The sequence below is a fragment of the Manis javanica genome, chromosome 5 (assembly GCF_040802235.1).
Source record: "Manis javanica isolate MJ-LG chromosome 5, MJ_LKY, whole genome shotgun sequence".
Classification (NCBI taxonomy): domain Eukaryota; kingdom Metazoa; phylum Chordata; class Mammalia; order Pholidota; family Manidae; genus Manis; species Manis javanica.
This window is the reverse complement of record NC_133160.1, coordinates 28685925-28709789: the sequence shown is the minus strand read 5'-3', so window position 1 is coordinate 28709789 and position 23865 is coordinate 28685925. Positions and strand designations below refer to the sequence as shown.

Below are 23865 nucleotides of genomic sequence, written 5' to 3'. Positions count from 1 at the left end.
GGTTACCCAACTGCCTGAGAACTATTTGTTGCGAAGACAACAACTGCACTAGCATTTCTGTCATAAATAGGTTTCCGCCTATACATGAATATGCTTTGAGGCTATTTTATTCCATTGGTCAATCCGTCTATCCCAGTGCCAATACAAAACTGTCTTAATTACTTTATTTTATAATAACTGTTTATATCTGGTAAGGCAGGTCTCCTCACCTTGTTCTTCTTCTTCAGGAATGTCTTGGCTATTCTTGAATCTTTTCTCCTCCATAAAAATTTTAGAATCAGCTTGTCAAGTTCCACAAAAAACCTGTTGGGATTTTTATTGGAATTGCATTGAATCTATGTATCAGTTTGGGGAGAATTGACATCTTTACAATACTGAGCCTTCTAATCCACTGACCTAATCTCTTCAACTAGTTTAGGCTTTTCTTTAATGTTTTCAAACATTTTTATGATTTTCTCCAAAGATTTTGTAAATATTTTGCTAAGTTTATTCCTGGTACATTTTAGATGCTATTGTAAATGGCATGTTTTAAAAATTATTAGATTTTCTGACTGTGGTTTATGTATAGAAATACATTAATTTTTATGCTGTTTTTGTACAACCTTACTAAAATAACTTATTAATTCTAGTAATATATTTGATGAGTCTTTGGATTTATCTTAGGACAGTATTTTCCTTGGTGAAAAATCCATGTTTGTTTATCCTTTCCAATCCTTAATACCTTTCATTTCTTTTCATGCCTTACTGTGCTGCCTAAGATCTCCAGTACAGTACTGAATCTTACTCACTTTTAAGTTTGAATCCCCTTTTCAAATACTCTCACCTAATGGTCACCAGTGCCTGAACATTCTGCCATGATGCGGAATCTAATAGAGTTCGACTGTCTTTCAAGGCAGTTCTTCTCATCTTGGAACAATTCTGTTCAGAAGGACCCAACACCTAGATACAGAATTTCTTTTGCATTTCCCTTGTACTGACTAGTGTAAAACCCAGATGTCAGCTGGCGCCTTCTCTGCCCCTTGGAAACCTGGGGCCCTCAATTCCCTGGACTACTGAATTCCAACGCCCTTGACACAGTTCCTACTAATTCTCCTAGACTTTTGGTTCTGATACATTTACTTGTAAACAACTCATCATTGTAGATGCTAGCTATTCTGCTTCTACCTCAACAGCTGCCACACAGTCTCATCATCAGATTACACATACATGCTTCTTCACCCAGAAATCCAAGAATTAAGCTTTCTCAACTAAAGATATAGGGTCCTTAGCAAGGTGTGTGTGTGTGTGTGTGTGTGTGTGAAGGGGGAGGGTCACATCTCACAATGCACAGAGTTTGACCATCTCACTGGCTCCACTTCTTTCCCTCTCCTCTCTCTCTCCCATCCCCTTCCTCTCAAGAACTACCTAAATGTTATCTTTCTGTTTGTTTTTTAAACCATGAGTATGCTTTTGGGACCTCAATAAATGGCTTTTCAAAGTGCTGTTTTTAAACAAATTCAGTGCTTCCTTCTAAGACAAATACTGATCAATAAAAAGGTTCCAGCTATAATTCTAGGACAAAAGCCACTTTCAACTGTGGTGGGGTTTCACAGAAATGCTACACACTCTCCTTTTAGCCTGTCAAATATCTGAAAACAGCTGTCATGTCCTATGCCTATTGTTCCTTCAGCTGTCATTCCCAATGGCCCAATTTTTCTCCAGAACAACTTTCCATTCAGTGGTATTCCTTTTCATAGAGACCTGACCACAAGACTGCTGCCATAGTTCAGTTTGGGGACATCAACTCTTTATCCTACCTGCTTTTGTATCCATTAGAGTATAATGAATATTATGCTAAAGCAAAGCTCCATTAACTTTAGTTACTGTATTAAAAAAACTATTTCTAGGATGTTATAAAAAGAATAAGCTTATTGTAAAAGAAACTCAAGTAACTCAGTAGAAAACAGTTCCCTAGCATGTCTCTCCTATCTTCTACGTACCCCCTTTGGAAATAACTGCTACTCACACAGTTCACAGTATTTTTCCAAACTTTAAAAAATATGTTAGCACCCTCACATATGTACCTTTTTTTTAAAAAGGGGATTATCCCATGTATAGTCCTCTGCAATGTGTTTTCTCCCATAACAATATGACTTGGAGATCTTTCTGTCAACACATTATTTTAATGATAATACAGAATTTAAAAATAGATGCAAGAAATCATTTAGCCATTCTGCCATTTGATAAATATGATTTTAATTTTATTTTCTTTGCTATTATAAATAATGTTGTGATGAACATTGTTGTACAAATATATATTTTGTTTTCTGATAAGAGTCCAAGAAGTTAGGTCAGACAGCATAATAAAGTTTGGTTGATGCTGCCAAATCCTCCTTCCTGTGCTATACCATTTAACCCCTCCTCCCCACCCTGGGTATAAAAGTGCCTGTATCCCCATATCTTTGTCCATACTTGAAATCAGTCTTCTAAAATTTTTAAATCTAACAGGCCCAAAATAATGGTTTGTATTAATCAGGACTTCCTGATTACTTCATATAGTTGAACTTCTTTTCATGTTTACAGACCATTTGTTTTTCTTCTGTGAACTACCAATGTTAGTTCTACTGCAATGTATACTTTTTTCCTCACAGGTTTGTAGAAGCCCTTTATATATTATGGAGAACTCTTTTTCTACCTGTGACAGTTTCTTCTATTGGCCAATTTCTTATTGGAAATTATATTTCATAGAGACATTTAATATTTTAATATACTTACTATCTTTCAATCTATTCCATTCTGCCTTCTGAATACCATGTTTTGCTTAGAAAGGTTTTCCTCTTCCTCCTGACTCTAAGAATATTATTCTTTGACAGGAGACACAAATTGGTGTGTTGGTCCTCTGTGTTATTCTTCCTCTTCCAGAGCCACCATGACAGGGCCTGCTCTGCCCAAGGGCTGGTAGTCTACCTCATTTTGGATCCTGCCAGCTTCCCCTATGTCTTCCCAATGGATGGCTTTGGGTTTGTTTGTTTTTTTATTGCTTAATTTCATTGAGTTGACTTCTTTTATTTTTAAATGAAAGGGCAAAAGACCTTAACTGACTTAGCAATTTAATATCAGAGTTGCAGTTGAGAGGCTGATGGGGGAAATGTGGGTGATGTGAACCTGATTCCTGCGTGAAGATGAAGGAATAGGAACTGTTTAGCCAATTTTCAGGATGGGAAAGAACAAGCCACTAACAGTTCATAACTGCACAACAGTTATTTCAGGTACTGCTTGCAATCACCTGAGATGAGTTCCAGCTGGTGGTAAAGGGGTGGGGGAGTCCCAATTAACAGAAGATGAGAAATATTGAAACCAAGGAGTAGGGTTACTTCTGACAACATTAGAAAACAGAACAAGAAAAAACCCAACTCTATTATCAAATGCTCATCTCCAAAGACAGTGCAAGACTCAGGGCCTTTCTATGACTGCACTACAGTATTTTGCTCGAACAAATGTTAAGATTTTAGAATTTTTCTGGTTGCTAAATGTTAATGCCAATAGAATTCACATCTTTCCTGGTTTGCTCATGTGAAAGACAGGGCATTACGTGAGACAATGGAAATGATGCTGAAAGGAAGGGGTTGGAGAAAACCAACTTCTAAAAATCTCTACTATGCTCTCTATTGTACCTTGCTTTCATGATAAAAACTGCCCCATAACTCAGCTCTCATTGCTCACAGATAATCAGGATGCAAGCATAACATGATCTGGAGAGTAAAATACATAAACAAGATAGAAAAGCAAAGAGCTAATACTTAGAGAAAACTGCAAGAATTCACTGAGTTGAATTATTAAAAACTGCAGGAAGAGCTGATAGAGATTTTGTGGATGTTAGACCAAAGAGGGGAGAGCATAATTTTTGGATAAGGCCAAATTTCTAGTTATGGTATGGTTAACTGAACTTCTGCGGTCAGTGTGACAGCTCAGGAAACTGATCACAGTTCTAATGGTGGGCTAGGGTGGCCAGTGGAAACCTGGAAGGAATGCTGGATCCAGCTAGGTAACAGTGCAACAATGAAAAGTCAGAAACTCCTTGCTTGGCACAATGCAGAGATCAGTGTTATCCATGACCCAACAGGCTCAACCTTCCTACTGATACCTTCACCACGTCCCTGATGGAATTCACAGCACATGACTTGCTAGAGGGTGTACCTTGGGAAGGAAAGCACTGGAATCGTTCAGAAGTGCTTTCCTACCTGTCTTCATCAGAGTGAGCTCCTGGTGGAAAGGACTGGCTTCAACATGAGATTCTTGATCTTGGGGGGATGGAAGGAGCTTCAGAGGCCACAGTCACCAGGGCTCAGACATCTCTGGGTGAAGCTCTCACAATGGAAATGGGAGGCAGCAAGCCCAGGTCAGTTGTGAGGGCCTGACAAGACTGCCATGTTAGGGAAAGGGCCCTTGTCATCCAACTTCCAGGCCTGGGTCAGTTCACTAGAACTCTTCAATGATGGGCACATGTAAGGAACAACCCTGCCACAGCACATCACCATTCATATACCATGAAACTTCCTCCTCATCTTTCCTTAAGAATCTATAGCCATTTACCATGGTTAACTCTACCAGGTAAAGGGTAATACACCTTTTGGGGTCTACCTGGTTCTGGCTTTGAGCTCACTAATTCCTAGGAATCCCAAATGCCACTATTTCATGCTAGCTAGAATGGAGCCTTTGCAGACCAGGTAATAGGAGTCTGGCCTTATGTAAGGACTGCCTATTTTCCCAGTGTACTGCTGAAATAGCTATCTACAGCAAGAGGCAGAATACCTTAACCTTTTGGATAAGGCTCACTACAGAAGCAAGAGCAAGTGCAAGCTGCTGGAGCAGTAATCTCTCTTTACCAAAAGGCTAAGTCCCTAGGTGAGTGACAGAGACCCTAAGTGCTTCAGAAGACTTAAAAGTTGCAGGATAATGAAGAGATAATCCATTTACATGTCTGAGTTCAGTGGTGGCATGAAGTGAGTGCTCAGTAGTATTAAATATGAGCTATTCTGATACTTCCCACTATCCTCCAGGCAAGCTACCAGAAAGACTAACACAAATGATTGACAGTTTTGAAGAATGGCAGTAGGTCATAATACGCAAATCACGTGGAGCTGCAAATATGCAGTTACTTTCCCAGATGCATTCTCCTCTCTACAGATTAACATAACCCCTGGTACCTGAAATACAGTGCTAAATGAGGCAAGTGTATGTTTTTTCCGTTACGGTACACAAAGACTACATGGAGCAGTTTCCCTTTCTCATGGCAGGAGCAGCCTCAGTGATAAATCATCTTGACCACTCCCTGCTGTGATCTAGTTCACTGGGATTTTGTCTCAGTGTTTCACAGGGTATTACCCTAACAACTACATTAATGACATCAAGATGACAGGTCTTGAAGAGCAGGATGCTATGTATCTTAAATGTACATGCTAGACATAAAAATAAAAATTGAGTGGCCTGCCACCTCAGCCTAGTTTTCTAAAAGTCAAAGGCCTGCAGCATGTCAGGTTATCTCCTTTGATGTAAAGGACAAGTTGCTGCTCCTTGACATGTATCCCCCTCCTCTGCTAAGAAGAAGTGATGCCTGCCGGGACATTTTGGATTTTGGAGACAGCATATACCACATGCTATTATCCTGTTCTGATTCATTTACTAAGTGATCTGAAAAGAGAAGGCCACTGATCCAGACCACAGAGAAACTGTCTCTGGTAGATGCTATAGGGCCATAAGTGTCTGTGGTTAAGGCTGAGCAGTACAATCATAATGAAAAATCCTAGGATTTGAGGACAACACTACAAACCTGTCAGCAAAATCATGTTCTTGGCTTAACACTGGCTCTTGCAGAGACTGTAAGCTTGATTATGGGACACTAGATAAGCCAAATGACTTCAATAACCCATTATAAACTAAGAACTATGTGATTTAATAAGCCATAAATTTGGACATTTCCATAGAATTCCACCACTAACTGGAAGTGATATGTACAGAACGCTTGCCTCACACTCACTCCTTCAGTAGTCACCTCTGACTTCCCAATGATATCAACAGTTGATAGAAGAAGAAAAAAGTCCAGCCTAGTACAAATGGCTCTGTAAGACATGCTAGTCCATTCTAGAAGTAGACTACTATGGGATAATCTACTTAAGGAAGGGCTCTGAATGAGTATAAAAGAGAAATCCTTCAAGTGAGCGGAAACTCAAGCAAGTATCACACTACCTCACTGGAGGCCAGGATTTAAGCCAATCCCTGGGTAGCAGGTAACTGGAATGAGATGGGAGATATTTAAGTTCTATGCATATGCTAGCCAGACAGCAGTCCCCACTAGAAACCCAGAGCTGTGGTTCTCTAGTGCCGGCCCATTGAGCCATGGTAGCACAGCAACTGGCTCTTACCACAACATCTGTCTGAATTTGCCTACCAAGTCTTTAGGAACACCATCCTCACCCGGGGACTTACTAGAATGCACTACCATGGCATCTCAGGGAATATTACCTCCAAACTAAGAGCTATGGCCATGGGGTCACATACCCCATTACCCAGAAGCAGCACTAATGATTATAAAACAGTAGAGTGTCTACTGGAGATATAGCTACAGTGCTGAGGCAGGGGTGCTATCTTCTGGGATGAGGTAAATGCTCCCAATCACAATAAACATTAATTGGCACTGTTTTGCCAACAGCCAGAAAAAGGATTCAAGGTATTCCATTAACTCTTGCCTGATAAATAGTCTCCTTCCTGCTTCAAGTCCTGCCTCCCTCCCATCTATTGTCCTCATTGCAGCTAGGGCAAATCTGACCATATTACTCTCCATCTCCCCTAAATCCTCCAGTGGTAGTACAGTTATGAGTGGTGATCCGCCTACCCAATAACCATTCCTTCTTCCCTCCTTGCTACCAGAGCACCCGTTTTGTGGGTTTCTCTGTCTAACCCCTGCATGACACAGGAATAATCAGGATTGGCCTCAGCCAGCCTATTTCTCCCTTGCTTATTACTGGTTTAAGAAGGAGCATGTGATAAGGGAGTCTCTAGAAGCTTTTGAGAAAGTTTTCCTCACTGATAAAAGGAGACCTACAGGAAGAAACAGTTATCCTTTTCCCACTGGACATTGTTATACCTCCATGTGGCACTTAAAATGGGGGCAGCCATTTTGGCATCATGAGGTGAGCCAGACTAAGAGACAAAGCTGACACATGGCTGCGTGGAAAGGTATGAAGGAGACTGATAGTTTAGTAATGTCCAAGTAGATGAATTGGCCCACTCTGGAACTGTTGCTCTGTATCCTCAAATCCATTCTCCTCTCCCTATCATTATCATCTTAGGTCAACATATTAACACTTCTGGTCTTAACTGTTGCAACCCTTAATGTACCCCATACATCCATTCTGTTCTCCTCACAGGTTACTCCCTCTACAGCAGCCAGTCATTTTTTCAAAATACAAGTCTGGTTGGTCCATGGCTTTCCACTTCTCTCATCACAATCCCTAAGTCCTACAGTCTAGCCCAGTCTTCTTCCACAGTTTCATTTCTTACTACTCCCTTGAGTCTCTGCCCTTTGGTGGCACAAAGCCCTTCTTTATTTGTTGCCTGTGTCCTTCCCTCCCTCACCTACACTACTGATAGTGCTCCTGCTATTTCCAGTACCTGAAAAGTTTCCCAGCCCCCTTTCCTAGTGCCCTTGTGTATGATTAGGTCTCAATTAAAACATCATTTCCTCAAGGAAGTTCTGACTTAGGATCAGAACTGGTGGGCTGGGATCACCAAATGGTAGATTCACAAACTTGTTCTGTTGAGAGAGTTACAAAAAATACAAATCTAAATACCAACATGAGGCCTGGGCTCTGCAGTCTGCCATAGTCTCCATTTTTCATACTAATCTACTCCTATATTGTCTACTTACGAACTCTTTGGGCCCTGTGCTAGATGCTAAAAGGCCATCTCTTCATATAGTGTCCTATAACTATACAGTCCCTCATGTCCTAAGCTGTTGTTTGAACTGATAGTTATTTTTGTTCTCATTTATGGGGTTGCCCTACTGAACAGTGAATTTCCTGAGTATGGGAACTGGGTCTGTTTTTGCTCACCACCAAATCCCTGGAACCTAGCACATTTATTAGATGCTTGATAAGTACTTTTTAAACATAGTAACAGATGAGATGATGAATGGATGGATGGATGGGTAGAGATGAGAGAGGTGAGGCAATTTTTTTTTCACTTCCTGTTCATGGTCATATAAAAGGAGTCAGATAACCTTGTTAAAAAGTTTCTCACCTCTTTTTATTATGGGCAAATTAAAAGAAAATTCTCATGTCTTAACCCACAGAAACCTGTTTTCTATCCCATGATTCAAAAGGCCTGCCCTTATTAGGTCTGCCTTCCTCCCTGCTGACAACACCAGCCTCAGCAAAGAACTCACGTTGAATTCCTCTCTGAAGAGCTTATTATCATCAGCCATTCTCCGGTTAATCTCCTCTTCCAGCTTGTCCACGGGGAGGGGCGGATACTTCCTGTTGGTGCTTGGAGACCTGGCCAGGAGTGGCACACTCTGGGGTTCTGCAGTATACAAAGGGGAAGGTTGGTCAGGTGCTCAGGGGACCCAACTCTGTCCCATGGACCAGGCCTCTAAGAACTAGGGCTGTAATCTCCAAGTCTTTTTTTTGCCCCCTTTTAGGATGGGGAAACCCCTACTTTCTTGATTCTCTCCTCCATGAAGATTCCCCATGTCATTACAGGGTGCCTTACCCACATCCTCAGTGCGGCCATTTGATAAGCGGAAAGAATTAGAATGGCTCCCAGCTTGCTTGTATTTCTTAAACCTAATGAGAAAATGTTCACAGTGATAAATGAAGCACAGAAGCAGGAGAGACCAATCATTGGCTTTGTACTTTCACTAATCAAGCCAGCCTTTCTAAATCTCATTTACCAAATAAACAGGCTCTTTGAGAGACTGGCCCTGCACGTGCTGAGGCACCTCTATTCCATGGTGACTGAGTGCTTCAGGATGCTCCTGCTCACCCTCAGCACCCTAAGATCTAACCCAGATAACACCAAAAGTATATTCTGGTTCATACGGCTCCTCTGTGTAGCTCCAGATTCAGCACTCACTGGAGACCACAGCTCAACCAGGTGGAAAAGGAATGAGTGGGTGGAATACAGTGAGGGGAGATAAGAATATCCATATCAAACAAAATTTCTGGTTTTTCTGTGGTACAACCAGGCAGAAGCCCAGAGCTTCAGACTGGGTGGGCACAGGTCTGGCTACAAGTCTCCTGCAGAATGGTGGAGACACAGGACAAATTGTAGGAGTGCATGAGGTTCCCCTCTTTTTATTACTACAGAAGCAGCTTAAGCCAAAAATGAGGGTTGAGTTTAACCCAAAATTTGTTAGGGCAGTAACTTCAGCAGGAAGAGAACAAATGCACCTCCCTCTTTCCCTTGGGTTTTACTTTTGCTCCCTGTTTGAGTACTAGTATGTAGAGGACCCCAAAAGAAAAGTCAGAAAGGGGAACACTGTAACTCATGTGCTTCAGTTCAGTATGCCATGGTCAGGGGTCCTACACAGCTGTGGAGATAACCCCCCAATAGAAATAAAATAGGCCTTTATTTAATCTGCACTGGAGCACATTCACAGGCTGCTTCAACAGGGCTAGATCTGCAGATCTTCAAACACCTGTCAGTAATAACAGAGACTGGCTTCTTCCCTCAGCCTTCAAATCACCATCCTGGGCTTAAGCTTGAATGGGAGTTGGGGGACTGACAGGTGGAAAAAAAGGAAAGGAGCTGGTCTTGAGGAAGACTATTTAAACCATTTCTAAGTAGAATTTTAATCTTAGTAACACTACTATGAATCATTTCCTTCTATACTATTATTGTCTTTATTCTACTATCTTCTGGACTGTGTGGGCTTATTGAGACCCTCCTGGGGTATTGAAATAGATTCCAAGAGAACACAGAAGCATTAGCATGCTCACCTTAACATGTACAGAACTATGATGATAAACACAATCACTAGCAGAGAGGACAGGGCCACCATCACAGCAATAATTGGCGTCTCATCTGAAATTGAGAGAACAAAACATGTCATTACCATTGTGTGCAATAGAGGGCTCAAGTCAGTTGCTAGGGAAACACCCAGATGAGGAAGATGGGCTTGTGCAATGCTTCTGTGGATTGCAGGGCGTAGACAGAGTGAGTGACAGAGAAAGAGTGAGTGAATGAGACAGAGAGATAAAACATCTGCTATAGCCACCCCAGGGCTTTTGGATGGAACAGAAGAAAGGGTAGGGTGAGGGCCTAGGGTGACATGTGTGCCCCATCTCTGGTTTACTATATATTTGTGTACTCTCTGAATCCCTGCCTTAGAATAAAAGCCCTTTGAAAGCAGAGACTTTGTTTCATTTCATTGCCATAGAGCCTAAAAGAGTACTTACCACATACACAAGACTCAAATATCTGAAAGCACATCTAAACATGAAGGCAAGCTGGGTGTGTAGAGTCAGTAATGTACCCTCTCCCAGTCTCAATGGGCTCCATTTAGAGCAAGATAGGAGAGGAAGGGAAGAGGACAATTTTCCTATCATAAACCAAATGGTTTCCAGGCACAGAGAACACTGTTTCTGATTAAAGGAGAGATTTTTAGAACCCTAAGCCCTATGTACCCAAAAATACTGGGTAATCTTTTCTGCCTCTTTCCACAGCCACCTTTTACAGCAACATCTGGCTTGGAGATATAGCAACTCTTCCCTCCATTCCACAGGGACTGGCTTCCTTTCCACCCAATACTTAGGCTCCTTTCTCATGGCAGCTGACCAGATGATAACATATCCTCCTCCACTCTCACACCCCACCATTAACTACACAAACAGTGTGACTACATAACTATCTTCACCATTTTCCATCCTGCTAGAATGGAGGATATGTCCCTCCCATGTGAAGGTCAACCCTGTCACACATGCTCTGGATTACATTCATTACTATCATCTCAAAGACTTGCCTTCTTGACCTTATTTACTCTCCTCCAGCCATCAAGAACCCATACCTCTCTTCAGTTAACTTCCCACTATGAAACAGTCGTTTTCTCTAATTGCTTACCTCTAATATTCCTTAAGCTATTTTGCTTTGACTCTCACCCTCAGTGCTCCACTTAAATTGCTCATCAAGGACACCAACAAATGGCATATTGCCAAGTCCAGCAGGACCACTCCCATCCTCATCTGATTCAACCTCTTAGCATTCATTAGAAAAAAATTTATGGACCAGCAATTGCATGTGAGGTACTGTTCCAGACTGGGAAAAGAGGAGTAATCAAGCAGACAAGCGATAGAAAGCTAACATTCTGGGTAAAGAGGGGACATTAGGGTTCTCCTCTCTTTATAATTAAACACATAATGTCAGACAGAGACAAGAGCTCTGAAGAAAAGAAGGGTAAAGGGATAGGGAGTGATGGATTGGGTCTATTTTTAGAGTAGTTTGGGAAGGTCTGAAGCGGTTGAGGTCTAAATAATGTGAAGTGAACCATACGAAGATCTGGGCTAAGAGCTTTCCAGACACAGGTAACAGCAAACATAACAGTCCATAGGAGCTTGGCAGTTTCAAGAGATAGTACAAAGGGCAGTTGTGGTACAAGATGTGGCTGGAGAGGTAGGCAGGAACCAGAAGATTTAGGGATTTGTAGGCATGGTAATGAGTGGATTTAATTCTGAATGTGATGAAGAAAACTGTGATTAAAGGGCTTGAAGAGATATAACTGGATTTACATTCTTTAAAAAGATCAGCTGGCTAAACTGACTCATAAGTGAAAGTCATGAGATGGAAGGTAATCCAGCAGAATATGATGTCACGGAAGCCATAAACAGTTTTTCAAGGAGGAAGTAATCAACTCAATCAAATACTACCAACAAATTAAGCAGGTACATTTCACAGAGAACTGGACTGGATTTGACAAGATGGCAACTATTGGTGACCTTTCCAAGAGTGGTTTCAGTTGAGAAGTTGGTAAGAAAGCCTTAATGGAGTGAAATAAAGATGAAAGAGGAGACTGCAAGATGCCAATTCCTTATCTGAGGTGAGGACTTTTACCACAAAGGGATACAGAGAAAAGGAACAGCAGCTGGTGAGATATGTGAGGTGGAAAGCATTTTTTTTTAAAAGATGAGAGATAACATACCATGCCTCTTTATTGATGGCAGTTTTCAAACATACCCTGGAATGTGGCTCTCATCTTAAAATGAGCAAATCAGCTGACTACTCTCTCTTTAAAGAAGTTTCTTTTGGTTGCCACAATAAAGCACTCTTCTCATTTTCTTTCTATCTCTTGGTTGCTCCATCTCATTTTCCCTCACTAGTTGTTACTCTTCCAACACCATATCTCTAGATGTCTGGTTTCCTCAGGGCTCTGCCCTTGGCAACTCCTCACTACACTATCTAGTTGATCTGATCAGACAGATGGCTTTAAGCACAAATGGTATGTCAGCAGTTCCCACATTTACACCGATTGGCGAGACCTCTCTTCTGAGCTTGTGTGCCTCCTCAACTTTCAATTTCATGGGCAATATAAACTTTCTGTGTCTAAAACCTTTCCCTCACCATTCAGTGGCTAGCACTGCCATCTTCCCTGCTGTGCAAGTAAGAAATGTGGAAATCCCCTTGATTTCTTCCCTCATGCTTATCTTCTGTATCCATCCCAGAAGCAAGTTATATGGTTTAGAGTTAAACCAACACCTCAAATTTGTCTGCCTCTTTTCCATTTTGTCACCATCACTGTAGTCTAAATCTCTATTCCCTCTAATCTGGATCACAGAAGCCTCTGTCTCCTGCTAATCCATTCTTCGCAAAGCAGTCAGAATGGTCTCTAAGTAAGCAAATCAGATCATGTTCTCTCCTATGTAAAACATTTCTATGGCTTCCTAAGCCTTTACAATGAAATATAATATTCTGACCCTGTCTATAACAATCTCCCCCATTTAGTCACTGTTTATCTTCTGGCACTCTTTCTTTGCTCACTGAACTTCAGCTACTGGCATCTTTTGATGCTGAGTTCACTTCTTCCTTAGGCCTTTGAACATGTTATTCCTTTTGCTTCACATAGCTTCCCCTCCATTCTCTGTCTGGTTAACTCCTAGTCATCCGGTTCTCATTTTAAGTGTTACTTTTCCCAGAGAAGTATTTTCTAACTTGCTAATACTAAATTAGCATCCTAAGTCTTTGTTTCCTTACCTCTAAAATTAGCTGTTCTAAAGATTAAATGAGATCATCTATGTAATGTTCTTGGCACAGTAACCAGCACGAATTAGGTCCTCAGTCAATGTTAGCTATTATTTTATTACTCTCACACAGCACTCTGTTATTTCTCTTGATAATACCTCTTCCACTTTATAATTATATATTTATTTGAGTGTAGTTGATTAATGAGTATCCCTTCTTTACACCATAAATTCCACAAGGGCAAGGATTTGTTTCTCATCATATACCTACGACCCAACACAGAATTTCACACATAGTTGACCCTAAATAAATACAGTACTACATTGAGTGAATGGATTAAAGAATGATTTGTCATTAAATATGTCTTTGTTAACACCAGTCACAGAAGGCTGTATACCAGATATTAAAAGAACGTAATAAGAGAAGTCTGGCTCAAGACAGTGGGCTGAATCCATACTTTTCCTCTTCCCAGAAGTACAATGAAATGATAGGAGAAATATGAAAACAGTAATAAATCAAAAGTCTATCTGGAAGGCAGCAAAGAGTGGCATCAATAGACCAGAAACTTGGAGGAATTTGCAGAGGACAGAGCAGATGAGACCGGATTCCTGAAAAGATCACTCAAAACTGAAGAACCTCCAGCTGAAAGGTGAGTACTGGTTCTACCAGTTTGGGCCTGGAGACACCTGAAGCTTCAAATCAACAAGGACTGGTGTTGAAAGTGGGCAGATAGTATTTAACCAAAGGCTTGCTAACACAGGGCCAGGATATCCACAAGCGGAAAAACAAGCTGTGGTGTCCCATCCAGACTCAGCTGGAAAAACCGTGCTCTACACAGAGGGGAAGTTTTTCAGAGAATACTTATACTTTTAAATAAAAAAAATATTTTAAAAACTTTGTATTAGGGAAAACCTTTAAACTTACACAGGAGTAAAGAGAACACTACAAGAAATCCCTATGTACTTAACAGGTCACTTCAGCATTACCACTGCATGCCACTGGTTTTCATCTAGACCAGAGTTTCTCAACCTTGCACTATCGACATTTGGGGCTAAATAACTCTCTGTTGTGGGGGTGCTGTGGTGGGGGCACTGTGGTGGACACCGTAGGATATTTAACAACATGCCTGGCCTCTACTTACTAGATGCCAGCAGCAAACCTTCAATTTGATTATTAAAATCATCTTCAGATGTTGCCAAATGTCCTCTGGCAGGAAAACCTCCTGTAGCTGAGAACCACCACATTGGGTTATTTTAAAGCAAATCTGAGATATAACATCTCAACTGTAATTACTTCAGTATCTATCATTAAGAGAAAAGGATTCTTAACATAATCACAGTACCATTATGCTATTTGAAAAACAATACTAATTCATTAATATAAGCTAATACTCAGTTACTGTTTAAACATCCCTGATTGTTTCATAAATGCTTTTTTTGGTTTGGTTAAAATTGGTATTGAGAGAGGGTCCCTCCATAGCACATAACTGCTAGGTACAGTAGGTTCACAGAGGGGCCCTGAAGAGAGAACAGGTGGTGCCTGAGAGAATTTTTGGCAGCCAGAGGAGATAAACAAGGGAAAAGGAAACAGACAAGGATTGCTGTCCAGAGGATATCTGTGTCCAACTACCTAAAACCGTGACTGAGTCCCTAGTTCAGGGTATGTTCCTGTGAGCACTCCTGTCTACCACTGCTCTAGAGCAATGCTCAATCAGGGCCCCACAGGCAACCTCAAAGAATACGAAGGATAGCAATGGTAGTTCTGGGAAAGAGAGGCAATATAAAAGAGAATAAATCTTTGAAAATACATTGCAATTTATGCAAGAGGACACTGCATGGATTTAAAAAAAAAGCCACTATAAAACAAGGAGCAATCTCATACCGTATCAGGATGGTTACTACCCAAAAAACCCAGAAAAATAGCAAGTGCTGGCCAGGATGTGGAGAAATCGGAACTCCTGTGCACTGTTGGTGAAACACAAAATGGCACAGCTGCTGTAGAAAACAGTATGGTGGTTCCACAGAAAATTAAAAATAGTATTACCATATGATCAAACAATTACACTTCTGGATATATGCCCAAAGGAACTGAAAGCAGAATCTCAAGATACTTGTACACCCATGTTACAGCAGCATTAGTCATATGGCTAAATGTAGAAGCAACCAGTTGTCCAATGATGTATGAACAGATAAGCAAAATGTGATATACGTATAAATGTGTGTATTTTCAGCTTTAAAAAGGAAGGAAATTCTGACATGTGCTACATATGGATGAACCTTGAAGACATTATGCTAAGTGAATAAGCCATTCACAAAGAGACAAAACTATGATTCCACTTATATGAGGTACCTAGAGTGGTGAATTCATAGAAATAGAAAGTAAAATGGTAGTTGCCAGGAGCTGGAGGGAGGGGGTAATGGGGAGTTATTGTTTAATGGGTATGGAGTTTCAATTTTACAAGGTGAACAGAGTCATGGAGATGGATGGTGGTGATGGTGGCAGAACAGTATCAGTGAACTCAATGCCAATGAACGTTACACTTAAAAATGGTTAAAATGGTAAGTTTTGTTATTTTTATTTTACCACAATAAAAAAATTGGGGACACAGGGAACAATCTGAGAATTAAGAAAGTTCTTAGGAAACTATAACATGACTTGGGGGGAGAAATGATCTCAACAGAAAGGCTAAACAGGAGAACAAACATAACTGAAAAATGAATTAGTAAAGTGAAATACCAAATCATGGAAGTTGCCAGAACACAGAGCAGTAAGAATGAGATGGAAATTATGAGAACAGAGAAAAGAGACAAGCTGAACAGATCTAGGGGTTCTAATATCCATTTAACAGGAGTTTTCAAAGAAGAAAATAGTAAGGAGGAAGGGAAGAAATTATACAACAAAGTTTGCTGAGTTATTAGGCCAAAAGGTATCATCAAGTTTGAGTGGTCATATTGAAAAAAGATCTTTACCTAGATGCATCCTGACAAAACTTGGAATTTTGGATTGAAATCAACCAACTAACTACAAGCTATCCTTAAAAACTTCCAGAAGAAGATTCCCTACAGAGGAATAAGAATCAGATTCATATATGATTGCTCACCTGAAATATCACCGCTAGAAGTCAATGGTGCGCTGTCTATCAAATTCTTAGGAAGGACTTTGAACCTACAGTTATTTATCTAGTCAAATTTTCATTTCACCACAAGGTCAAAATAGAGTCATTTCCAGAGCATGGGCTTTAGGGTCAGACAGACCTGGGAATTCAAATCCCTACTACCCTACTTAGTAGTAGTGTGACAATCTCCCAGAACTCTTGTGGAATGCTTTATGAAATGCAAATACATCACCACTCTCCTCCTCTTACAGTTAATGGAAGATTTAAAAGAAGCACTATTTGCAAAGTATCAGAAGGAAAAAGATTGGGCCTTGGCATCCAGAAGCTCATATACTAGCAGAGAACCTTGGTCTAGCTTCCTACACACAGGCAGATCCCTTTTTATAGAACAGGGAAACTATAGTTCCAATGTAGCCTACTGCCCAGTTTTGTAAATAAACTTTTACTGGAGCACAGCCACATTCATCATTTACCTATTGTCTATGGTTGCTCTTGCACTACAAAGAGCTAAGAAGATGTGACAGAGATAGAATGGCTGCAACACTGTAATTATTTATTATCTGGCTTTAAATAGAAGAAGTTTGCTGACCCCTCACCTAAAATGTTATCACCATGTTTCTTCTTAACACAATTCTCACACAAGTATCACTGATTTTGGGGGGAGGGGGGTAACTGCTCCTTTCTTATACTTCCATAACATTGGAACAACCCTTATCTATGGTACAATCCTCATCACATTATTATGAATTAAGTTTACTGATAATCTATCAAATTATGAACTTCTTGAAGGCACAGATTCAAGATCACACCCAGATATCCCTGCTTCAATATTTATTCTTTCATTTAATAAATACATGAGTGACTGCTTGTGCCAAGCAGGTCCTGACGATACAGTAGTAAACAAATTAAAATTCCTTGCCCTTATGAATCTTAAATTCTTGTTGAGGAGACAGAACAACAGGTAAGTAAAGAAACATATAATATAGCTAGTGATAAATGCTATGAAGAAAAGGCAGAGCAAAAGAGAGAACGGGGGGAGGTTTCTGTGATGTAAGATGGCACGGTCAGAAAAAGTCCTGAATGAATGAATGGATGGATGGAATGAGTAAAAGGAAGGCACAAACAGTACAGTATCATTTATGACCACTAACAGTAGAACTGACAACTATAAGCAATAGGGCAAGGAAAGAGACAGTAGCCAGATAACTTAGAAATTAATAAAAATTATTACAGTTAATATTTAAGCACTTATACACCTGGCACAGAGCAAAGCATCACACACATTATGTCATTCAATTATCCTAACAACCTTAAAATAGATAGTTTTTAACCCTATTTCATGAATGAGGAAACTGAGAGATGAACCTGCCCATATCACACAACTGTAAGTCTAAAGCAAGGAATACAAAGTAACATTATTCTCCAGACTCTTCATAAACTACAGGACCAACAACACTTTAGCCCTTCCAAGCTTTCAGGCCAGAATAGCCCTTTATCATGAAAGTCACATTTTATGTCTTGACATCTGAATTACATCCATGTTTTTGATATGGTTAAAAACAATACAGATGGTAAAGATGTCCACAGGCCTGTGTGAGCAAAGGAGACTCAAATGTATTAAGAAAACAGGAGAGAATTTACAGCTCTCTGTATCAAATCTTAATCATGAAGATGGGCTCAGGATCAAGTCACCTTCCTTAGGGCTCCTCCTAACCTGGACAGACTCATCATCTCATTGTGTTCATGTTTGTCCTGGTCTAGGTCCTCTGGAGTGGTGGCCTTGCATGATACAGGCTGGTTAGGCAAGGCAGGCAAACCAGTCTATCCCCTTCCCTCCCCACCATTCACTCTAGCAAAATTTCACTTCCTAGACCAAGGGGTAGCATTTCAAAAATACTAAAATGGTGTTCTGGAACAACAGATATCTATTTGTTATATCCCCTTTACAAGAAAACAAAGGGTCATACTATTCTAAGAGCTCACATGTAGACAGGTAAGTCTTGTAAGGACTGAGACACATCTTAGTCAACTACAAAAATAATGAAGTAAAAGCCATATCCTCTACTCTCAATCCTAAGGCCTGTCATGTCGCCACATTTTTTGGTAGAAATATTTACCAACTCTCAGAGGCAAAGTTGTAATGTTTTAAGTGCTTCTTACTGGTTCGAAAAACAGAAAGTCAGTTGCCTCAAGAGCCCAAACCACTTGACTGAGCCAAATCACTGTTGTCTTGTGCCAAATCATTATTCAGAAACTTTAATTGCTACTGCCCCCATCTATCCTCCCTGAGCCCTCTGGAGTTAATCTTTCTAAAACAAAAATATGACCATGTCACTTCCTTCCTTACCATCACCAGGAGATGCACTGACTCCTGAGGTCAATGTACCACCAAGCCCATTCTGTAGAGGCTAGCTCTGGCCACTCCTGACCTCATGCATGTCAACTGGGCACAGGTCCTCAAAGATATGACTTGCTCTTTCATGTTTCCTTGCTTTTACCTTGTTTGGTACATCCTTATTTTCCTCACTGTATTAATTTAAACTGCCCAAAGCTCACTTCCATACCTCCTTCCCAGTCCCCAGGTACAATGAGTCTTTTAAGTTCCTTCACAGCACTTTGTGGTATATCCAACAGCATGTAGCTGAGTGGACTTTGATTCTTGGTGTTCATATGTGTCTTCCATGAGATAGGGAATATTTGTTTTTCCTTTCTGGAATTCTCAGCATCTGGCAGGTGCTAGACGAATATATTATTAAAGTTGTTTAGGGAAAGCCATCATAAATGGAGTTCACAGTAACAATGTCACTGTGATAATCCAAAAATATGTCTCAACAAAAATGTCAACACTTTTCTAGACTCCAGCTCTAGCAAAGAACTGAAGGAGAAAGCCAGGAGGAGCAGGTGATCTGATCTGAGAGTTGAGAAATTTAAGGAGCCTCTGAGGTTCAGTAGAACACTTAAATAAATCACCTAGTTCTCGAACTCTGTAGTTTAAGGACTCTTCATAAATATTAAAAGGATGGTATTTCAAGATTTAAGAATACACATACACACACATACAAACAATGACATCTAAAATAATTTAAAGTATGATTACAACAGCTTCATCTCATGTTTCTGCTATTTAACAAATACAAGTTATAAGGTCTTTATGTGAAAATCCTATTACTATTCAAAAAACTATTAAAGTAAAAAATGTAGGATGAGATCGGTTAATGCAGAATTTTGTTTAAAGGTTACAGGGCAGAAGATTAGCTTATGTCTACAGTTATTGTAAAAAGGCTGCAAGATGACCATGCCTTGGGATCCGCCTCAAACACCAGCCTCTGGGCAACCTAGGAGCACCCTAGATTTTACAAGTTCTGACTGAAAGGCTGAGATTCCTCATCTCCTTAGTCTCCCAAATAACAGTAACAGTAACAGAGTGATGATGGTGGTAGGAGTAGCAATGTGATCAGCAACACTTGCTGAGCAACTGCCATGTGCCAGCCAAGCAATTTGTGTTATTTCATTCCTCAAACGACCTTAGGAAGGACATTCTGTTCCTATCCTATTTTGCAAATGGTGAAACGTGACACAGAGAAATTAAACACCTACCCCACCTGGCTGGTGAGCAGCAGAGTCAAGACACAAACCCAGGGGATCTAGCTCCAGAGTTCATGCTTCTAACTACTACATACAGTGCCTCTCCAAATATCCCACTATGCCACTCACTCCCAGCCTTAATACATATTATCAAAATCATTCAATAGCATTTTCTTAGATGGGAAAATCTCTGTTTATAAATGGGAGCATGCATCATTATCTTGCTCACATTTCATGGGGATGGTAGTAGATGTTACAGATTCCCCTTCAGGACCAAAGAACCCATTCCCCCAGCTGCTGGGTTAGTGGCTAATGGGTCTCAGTCAAGCCCTTCTCCAGGAACTGCTCTTGGTCTAAGAGAGTAGCCTGGCCCAGGGAACTCTATCCACCCCCTCCAGCTCCAGAGCTTCCTCTGGGATTAGGTTAGGCCTTTGCTGCCTCTGCTCTGACTGCATGAAATCTCATATCCTCCCTCTACCCAGTACTACCCCAGCTTCACTGCCTCAAGGGTGGTAGGAAACAAGTACTCCCCACTAAATATGCTGCAAGGGAATCTCTATCTCAGAGTTTGTTTCCCTAGAACAAAACTAATAAAACTGAGGTGTAAATTTAGAAGACCTAATAACAACTAGAGAGTATACTCATGATCACTGACTTCACGGTGAAAGAGGTATTTGGTAAATAATGCCAGAATTGGATTTACTGTGTTACTATACATTACACAAATCATCCAAATTAACACCAGTAAAAATGCCTTAAAAGAAAAGCTGGTTACAAAAGGACAAATATTGTACGATTCCACTTAAATTAGGTACCTAAAATAGATAAATTTATAGAAACAGAAAAGTAGAATAGCAGTTACCAGGTACCGGAGGAAGGAGAAATGAGGAGTTGCTGCTTAATGAGTATGAAGTTTTAGTTTGGAATGACAGAGTTCTGGCGATGGATGGTGATGGTTGCACACTAATGTCTTAATGCCACTGTACAGTTTAAATGGTAAATTTTATGTTATGCACATTTTACCACAATTAGAAAAAAAGCTGGTTTTACCAAAACAATTCAATAGCATTTTCTTAGATGGGAAATTTTTACTATTCAAAAAACCATTGAAGTAAAAAATGTAGGAAAAAAAAAGAATACAAAGAGAAATACATTTAAAAAATAACACACATGAGAAAATAACCAGTTTCTTGGATTTTGAAAGAAAGGAAGTAAAGCTGCCTGCCTCCCTTCCTTTCTTTTTTCTTTCTTTCTGCTCTGACAATTAAAACACCAAGCCACTGCTATTCAAAAGCATCCCAAAGGCAAGAGCATAAAAACTTATAACCCTAAATTCAGCTGCATAAGACATCATTAGCCTAGCAAACCCATTATAATGCAAATATTATAAAACAATCACCTCATTTCTCAAAAAGCATTTGGCTTTAAAATTAAAGGTGACATCAAAATTTATAGCAATACTTCTAAAACTCTGCTGCGGAAAAATCATTACATATGAGGCTTTCGAAACTGATGAAAATATGTATGCCTCTTCATTTTTCTGTTTGGTCAAAGGCAATTACACAAAATTATTTTTTAACATAAAAAAGATTATTTTTAGTATGTCATAATTAACAATAATCCAGATAATTATGGTAATTTTCCTTTTAATCGTAACTTATATAATCAAATCCTTATTAGCCAGCTAGGTAAAACAGGGATAATATCCACGACAAGAAAAAGGCTGAATATCAAGAATAAAAACGTTAAGTAGAGGAAGGAATCAGATCTTATCTTTAATCTTGAAGCCTACCACTTCGACTTGTGACTTTACTGTAAAACTGGTTAAAAGAGCAGCTTTAGGCTGAGGGAATTTGCTTCCCACAAACCACCTCTACAGGGCATCCTACAGGGACTGCTCTAGATGGGAGCACCCCTAAAAAGAGCACAGAACAAAACACACAACATATGAAGAATGGAGGAGGAGGAATAAGAAGGGAGAGAAGAAAAGAATCTCCAGACAGTGTATATAACAGCTCAATAAGCGAGCTAAGTTAGGCAGTAAGATACTAAAGAGGCTAACCTTGAACCTTTGGTAACCACGAATCTAAAGCCTGCAATGGCAATAAGTACATATCTCTCAATAGTCACCCTAAATGTAAATGTACTTAATGCACCAATCAAAAGACACAGAGTAATAGAATGGATAAAAAAGCAAGACCCATCTATATGTTGCTTACAAGAAACTCACCTTAAATCCAAAGATAAGCATAGACTAAAAGTCAAGGGATGGAAAAACATATTTCAGGCAAACAACAGTGAGAAGAAAGCAGGGGTTGCAGTACTAATATCAGACAAAATAGACTTCAAAACAAAGAAAGTAACAAGAGATAAAGAAGGACACTACATAATGATAAAGGGCTCAGTCCAACAAGAGGATATAACCATTCTAAATATATATGCACCCAATACAGGAGCACCAGCATATGTGAAGCAAATACTAACAGAACTAAAAAGGGAAATAGACTGCAATGCATTCATTGTAGGAGACTTCAACACACCACTCACCCCAAAGGATAGATCCACCGGGCAGAAAATAAGTAAAGACACACAGGCACTGAACAACACACTAGAACAGATGGATCTAATAGACATCTATAGAACTCTACATCCAAAAGAAACAGGATACACATTCTTCTCAAGTGCACATGGAACATTCTCCAGAATAGGCCACATACTAGCTCACAAAAAGAGCCTCAGTAAATTCCACAATATTGAAATTCTACCAACCAATTTTTCAGACCACAAAGGTATGAAAGTAGAAATAAATTCTACAAAGAAAACAAAAAGGCTCACAAACACATGGAGGCTTAACAACATGCTACTAAATAATCAATGGATCAATGAACAAATCAAAATAGAGATCAAGGAATATATAGAAACAAATGACAACAACAACACTAAGCCCCAACTTCTGTGGGATGCAGCGAAAGCAGTCTTAAGAGGAAAGTATATAGCAATCCAGGCACACTTGAAGAAGGAAGAACAATCCCAAATGAATAGTCTAACATCACAATTATTAAAACTGGAAAAAGAAGAACAAATGAGGCCTAAAGTCAGCAGAAGGAGGGACATAATAAAGATCAGAGAAGAAATAAACAAAATTGAGAAGAATGAAACAATAGCAAAAATCAACGAAACCAAGAGCTGGTTCTTTGAGAAAATAAACAAAATAGATAAGCCTCTAGCTCAACTTATTAAGAGAAAAAGAGAGTCAACACAAATCAACATAATCAGAAATGAGAATGGAAAAATCACGACAGACTCCACAGAAATACAAAGAATTATTAAAGACTACTATGAAAACCTATATGCCAACAAGCTGGAAAACCTAGAAGAAATGGACAACTTCCTAGAAAAATACAACCTCCCAAGACAGACCAATGAAGAAACACAAAAGTTAAACAAACCAATTACGAGCAAAGAAATTGAAACAGTAATCAAAAAACTACCCAAGAACAAAACCCCGGGGCCAGACGGATTTACCTCGGAATTTTATCAGACACACAGAGAAGACATAATACCCATTCTCCTTAAAGTGTTCCACAAAATAGAAGAAGAGGGAATACTCCCAAACTCATTCTATGAGGTCAATATCACCCTAATACCAAAACCAGGCAAAGACCCCACCAAAAAAGAAAATTACAGACCAATATCCCTGATGAATGTAGATGCAAAAATACTCAATAAAATATTAGCAAACAGAATTCAACAGTATATCAAAAGGATCATACACCATGACCAAGTGGGGTTCATCCCAGGGATGCAAGGATGGTACAACATTCGAAAATCCATCAACATCATCCACCACATCAACAAAAAGAAAGACAAAAACCACATGATCATCTCCATAGATGCTGAAAAAGCATTTGACAAAATTCAACATCCATTCATGATAAAAACTCTCAGCAAAATGG

At 39.8% G+C, this 23865-nt stretch overlaps 1 protein-coding gene across 7 annotated transcripts in view; it reads right to left on the bottom strand.

Moving 5' to 3' along the window:
- Positions 1–23865, bottom strand: part of PTPRA (protein tyrosine phosphatase receptor type A) — a 258722-nt gene that overhangs the window by 43086 nt on the left and 191771 nt on the right. For 5 of the 7 annotated variants that reach the window (XM_037017449.2, XM_037017447.2, XM_073236844.1 and 2 more), the window contains 3 exons: positions 9978–10062; positions 8749–8822; positions 8423–8559 (listed from right to left, as the gene is read on the bottom strand). In XM_037017449.2, coding sequence (XP_036873344.1) covers positions 8423–8559; positions 8749–8822; positions 9978–10062 — 296 coding nt within the window. Of the gene's footprint in view, positions 1–209; positions 304–8422; positions 8560–8748; positions 8823–9977; positions 10063–23865 lie in introns of all 7 variants that reach the window. The other 2 variants (XM_037017452.2, XM_037017453.2) reach the window with 1 other exon arrangement.